The following is a 6,143-nucleotide window of genomic DNA, read 5'->3' on the forward strand; positions in this document are numbered from 1 at the left end:
TGAAACCAGTAGGCTTTACCTTTCTGGCACCACTTCTAAAACAAGCCCTTCTTTAGCTGAGTCGGTTGAGCTTCAGACTGTCGCTCGATGGGCCGGAGTTCAATTCCCGCGGCCGGCTGATGAAGAGTTAGAGGAATTTATATCTGGTGATAGAAATTCATTTCTCGCTATACTGTGGTTCGGATTCCACAATAAGCTGTAGGTCCCGTTGCTAAGTAACCAATTGGTTCTTGGCCACGTAAAATAAGTCTAATCCTTCGGACCAGCCCTAGGAGAGCTGTTAATCAGCTCAGTGGTGTGGTAAAACTAAGGTATACTTTTTTTCCTTCTAAAACAAAAGGGGAGAAGGCGGAAAAAGCATGATTGCACGTGTACATGTTTGTGTGTTTATGCGTGTATGCACACACCCGAGTGTAATTGACTTTAATTATACATTTGTTTTTAGGAACGTATTTCTATTCGCATGAGGAAACAGATTTTTTTACAAGTATCCAAACATTATGTTCCAGTAAATATCTCTTTATTACTACTCAGTTTTGTAGAGCAAGCCAAATGACCATTTAATTAGTTTGCCAAGCCTCTACAGCTTGGACTGACCTTATCAAATGACAAGAGAATCCTAGTAGTGAATATAGATAAAATTAGTAAAAAATGAGTAGACATTTATAACTTTTATAGTAACCGAATTCTAATTACAAATAGCCCTTAGAGAGAAATATAAATGAAAACCACAGTAAGAGGGCTATGGTGTACCTCAAGATGTGAAAACATTAATTTATAAAATCCAATCTAGTGGGAGGCAGAGTGTGTTCCAGTCTGAGATCGTATGCCTTTGTGCAGTTTATAATTTTATTTTCCTTCATTCGTCACCCTACCAAATGACCTATTTAGTACCAGTGCCAGGCTTCTAGCCTAGACCTGTCATTTCATCCAAATCCTTCGGGCCAGCCCTATGAAAGCTGATGGTCAGCTCAGTGGTCTGGTTCAACTACTTTATTAATAATAATAACTAAATGGTATCACCTGCGATGGACCAGCTGCCACAAGCATTGAAACAAATATCCCTATCCATTCCTCATTCATTCATTCTGTTGCTTGTCTGGCCTTATCGTGACCCATTCCCGTCCACGCCAGATTTCTCAGGCCTGTTGCAAGTCATGATTGAGAAGAAAAGGGGTTGGCCCTTATTACAGTGAGGATGATGCCGTTCTTTTATCATAATTGGCTATTCTATTTGATCCGTAATTGCTATATAATTCTTATGGTGATTTTTTCATGCTTCATACATGGCATAAATCCTGATCAGTAATCCATTTTAGACAAATTCAGAAAAATCTAATCATTCACACTTTATTTTATATAAGTCATGAAACTTATGTCAATTGTTCTATAAAACATGTCCTGTTTTTCTCACTATACTTTTCATTTCCTTCTACCATTCCATATTTATATCAATTATATTTTTATCTCAGGTGTTTTACATGTTATGAACAGCCATTTTCACTTTATTATACTTATTATAATATTATAATCAGAAATATTTTATAGCACCTGTTAAAAATCATAAACGCTTCTTTCAAATGCAAGCACATAATCATGGCTACATTAGTCATTTTGCTTCATCATGAACCAGAAAAAAAGAATAAACTCCTACCTGTGCTTTTTCTCACAGAAAACAGACAGATTAAAAACCAGAACTATGGAGTTTGCATTAAGAAAGCACCCAAGTATTGTGGTATCACATGGTCCAAAGATGCCTCTGCTTACAGTTTCACGGTAACTGCAGATGTGGCAGTCCTTCCCCCTGATCTTATAGGTGAGTCTTAAGAACACTGAAGGTTTAATAAGATAAGGCTCGCATAAGATAGGCTCACATCAGCATACTATTTCTCATTTATCTTTTCCCTTTCAATTTGCTACTTTTTTTGGACCTTTCTCCCTTCAACAAAACATTGCTGGTCATTGGTCCTGATCACTAACCCTTCACTTGATCCAAAGCCAACTCTGTAACCACTTACCTTATCCATTAATAAAAACTTTAATTCCCCAGGCCTTTGATATAGCCCAGTAACACCCTACCTGGTTCTTAGACCCTCTTAGGCATTTCACACCCCATTTGGTCATTGCTCACTTTTATAACCCACCATCTCATCTGATTCTTGGTCAACCACTTTACCATCCATCTGGTCCCTGGACCATTGCTTCAACCCTCCAACTGGTCCTTTGCCCCAGTACTTCAACCTTCCACTTGATCCTTGTCTCAGTGCTTTGGAACTCCATCTGTTCCTTGGCTCGGTACTTGAACCTTCCACCAGGTCCTTTTATCAGTTCTTTAATCTTCCATATGGCCATTAGCCTATCATTTTAAATCATCAAATTCTTGGCCCAGTATTTTACCCAAGAGATTATTCTTTGATCTTCCACTTTAAATCCCACAAGGTCAGTGATCTATCTTGCCCTTTCTTGTCATGATAACTTTCCACCTGTTCCTTGGTCCAGTACTTGTTTGGTACTTAGCTGAGCCCTTTAACCCTCAGCAGGCCCTTTGCCTAGGTTTTTTACTTTTAACCCTCTATCTGGCCTTCTGCTCATCACTTTGACCCTCCACTCAAGTCCTTGAATCCAATACTTTAACTCTCTCCTTGGAACAGCTATTTAACCATCCTCTGGGCCTATGTCTAGGTCTTTATCGCTCCTCCTGTTCCTTTGTATGTCATCTTAACCCTTCACCAGGTCAGTGACCTAGCACTTTAACTCTCTATATGTGCATTCTCAAAGTATGTTCAATTTCCACATACTCTGCCAAATACTTTAAACTTCTATGTAGTCTCTGACCAAGAGTTTAGCTCTCATTTTTATGGTGACCAGTGCTCTAACACCCCATCTGTTTACTGACCAGTGCTTTAACCTTCCATTTGTTCAGTGACCAGTGTTTTAACTCTCCAAAAAGTCTTTAGCCAAGCCATTTAACCTTCCAACTGATTCTTGGAACAGCCCTTTGATTCTCCACTTGGTTCTTTTCCAATTGCTTTAACCCCCCTCCTGATCCAGAACCAAGAACTTTAACCCTCTATCTGCCCTATGGCCTAGAATTTTAACCCTCTCGTGTTTCTTGTGTCAAGCCTTCTCCTAGTCATTTCCTAACAATTTATCCATAAACATGGTCCTTGTCTGGTCCTGGCCCAGTAATCTAACCATTGCTCATTTGTTGTCCCAGAACTTAAACCTTTACTTTGGCTATGGCCAAGCTCCTCGGATAGCCTAGCACCCTAACCTTTCACTCAGTTCTTGGCTCCACCCTTTAACTCTAGCCCTATCCTTAAACAAGCACTTTAACCCGCTGTCTGATCTTGTCCTGACACTTTGACCCTCTAGTTGACTCCATATAGCCACTTTCCTAGTACTGTAGCCCCCAAATTTGTCTTCAGCCAGTCTTTCAACCTCAAGCCAGTTCTAGATTAACTCTTTAACTCTCCTTCGTGCTTTTATAATCATCCCAACACTCCTATTTCTACCTGGTCTAGAGCCTTAAATTTCCAACTTGTCTTTTTCATAGCACTTTAACCCTTCAGTTGGTCCATGGCCAATGCTTTAACCATCCACATGGTATTTTAATGAAACTTTAAACATCTATCAGCCTTTATACAGTCCTTCAAATTTCTGCCTATTCCTTCCCCCAGCACTTCACCCTTTTGCCTGCTCCTTTGCATAGCTGTAGCCTTCCGCTGTCCTTTACAGCAATCTAACCCTCCATCTGTTCCCTGACTCAGCCATTTAACCTTCCTTCCACATAATTACTCACTCATCACTTTAGCCATCCACCTGGTCACTGGAACAGCACCTTAAACCCCCGGCCAGTTTTAGATCTAGCACATCAACTCTTCACCTAGTCCATTTACTGGTATTTTAAACACACCTTCCATCTGGTTCTAGGCATAGGTTTTTAACTTTTCATGTGGTCCTTTTTGTACCACTTAAACTCCTCCAACTTGGACTGTCTTAAGTTCTTCATTTTAACCATCTACCTCAGCCTCGGCCCAGAGAATCAACAGTCCACCTGGACTTGGTTCTTCATTTTTTGCTTTTGTTTGTTATTTGTATTTTCTGCTTGTAATTCTTAGTTTCATTGATTCTTTAGCTTTGTATATATGAGCATTTCAGTCGAGAAACATGCCAAGTGCCATCCTGGGCCAAAGTATTTTTAATTTAATTTATTATATTTTAAAAATGGCACTTGGCATGTTTCTCGACTGAAAAGCTCATATACTGGTTATTTCTAGGATACTGACATGTGTCTTTATAACATAATACATATCTGAAAATACCTCTGTAAATTCTAATCCAGGTGACCCAGCAGCAAGCTCTAGTGGCGCTGAAAGCTGTACCACTGACTATGTGATAATACCTAAAGGCAAAACTGATGTTCCAGCAGAAGTCGACCGTCTTTGTGGTCTTGGATTTCCTACTTATGTAACAAGTAAGTGTAACAATAATCTTTGGTTCTGTTTACTAATGGTAAACTTCTGTCAAGCAGCTTTTGACCAGTCAGAAAAACTAATAACATTGTTTCAAATGTCATTTGTATATTTAAGTAAAGCATTCTAAGTCCTACTATTTGCATTAAAAGCAAAATTACATTCTGTTTGCTGCCTTAGTCAAAGGTGCTTTTTGACTCTTTTAAGGTACAGCGATGCCATTTGTGATGTCTGTTGTGACAGATGGCAATGAATTGAGCGACGGGGGAAATATAGGATTCAAACTCCATTACCGTCAGACTATTGACTGCACTTAGACCGGAGTTTTTTCCAGCCCTTAACCCATGGCTCTTAGGCTCGGGAATTAAACACCAGTGCACCAGACCATCGACTTTGTTAAACCCAGATTTTCCCCAGTGCTTGAGCAATAAGGCACTCAGGTTACTAAGACATTCAGCATTATTGCCATTGTTTTGCTGTAACCCAGATTTTCCCTAGCTTACAAGTAAGGTGAGAGGGCTCCTAGGATAAGACACCAAACACCTTTTCCATCTGACCATCGACTTTACTTAGAATCAGATTTGCCCAAAGGTCTCAAGCTAAAACACAGAATTCCATTACACTCAGATCACTGACTTTGCTCATACTCGGATTTTCACCAGTACCTAATCCACATGGTACCCGTGCTTTCCTTTTGAACTCAAATTTTTGTCGCATGGCTTAAAACATTGTGGTGCCTTGTTGAAAAGGATCACGAGCACATCTGATGCCTCTTGGCATCCCACCACCAAACTTTGTACCCAGTAGCCACATTGGTAGCAAAATTAAAGTAAAACCTGATCTTGCGTCTGTAATACTAAAAACATTGTTACTTGGTGCAAAGTTTGGCATCAAGATAATAGAATATTCCAGAAAATGCGTTTTCATGACATCACCTTTAAAAGGGGTTCGAAAAGGTGTTCATGTGACAGTGCCTTAAAAAATCATACGCTCAGTTATGAATCAGCCTTTTCGGACTCAATATACAACACAGGTTTTCGGGCAAACATTCTTTCATATCACTTTTCATTTGCGTCAGAATTCATTTATCTTATGACCGTCATTCACAATGTATCATCACCACTTATAGTTAATACTTCGATGACTGTCAATTTCTGAAAGCCATCATCACTGTTGTTACTACTGTCACTGTTGTTATTGTCGTTGTTGCTAATATTAATGACTTGGTAAATGGCATCGGTTCATGGTTTCTCAAAATGCTTGATGATTTCTTAATCATATGTTCTTGTCGCTGTTCACAAAACCTTTGATTTTGATGATTTAGTTCTTGCTAAATTACACTCTCAATCTTGAGAACAATTTTTGTGTGAATGATCACATTTATTAAGAATCTTCTGTTACCTCTCAAATTTTTGCTTTACAAACTTGTTTGTTTGTGAATGCCCAGTAAATTTACAAAAAGATGCTGTGTATTTCTGTAACCTGCAAAATTTTATGGACTGGTAATGCGTACAGGACCCCTTCAGCTTTAACGTTATTGGTCGGGGCATTTCAGAACATATCAGTGATTTTCTACAATTTTGTGCTCTTGGGATCGTCTTCTGCTGAAAGCGGATTGCAAATTAAAAATATAAATATATATATATATATATATATATATATATATAT

The 6,143-nt window shown here is 38.9% G+C and overlaps 1 protein-coding gene across 1 annotated transcript in view; it reads left to right on the forward strand.

The window, feature by feature from the left end:
• The window catches only part of LOC136847555 (uncharacterized), a 21,931-nt gene extending 15,992 nt beyond the window's left edge, over positions 1–5,939 (forward strand). Inside the window, exons 8-10 of the mRNA XM_067119280.1 lie at positions 1,673–1,816; positions 4,346–4,477; positions 4,683–5,939. Of these exons, the coding sequence (XP_066975381.1) occupies positions 1,673–1,816; positions 4,346–4,477; positions 4,683–4,792 (386 nt within the window). The 3' untranslated portion in view covers positions 4,793–5,939. The remainder of the gene's footprint in view (positions 1–1,672; positions 1,817–4,345; positions 4,478–4,682) is intronic.
• The last annotated feature ends 204 nt before the right edge of the window (positions 5,940–6,143 follow it).

Source organism: Macrobrachium rosenbergii, chromosome 17 (genome assembly GCF_040412425.1).
Source record: "Macrobrachium rosenbergii isolate ZJJX-2024 chromosome 17, ASM4041242v1, whole genome shotgun sequence".
In the NCBI taxonomy this organism is placed as follows: domain Eukaryota; kingdom Metazoa; phylum Arthropoda; class Malacostraca; order Decapoda; family Palaemonidae; genus Macrobrachium; species Macrobrachium rosenbergii.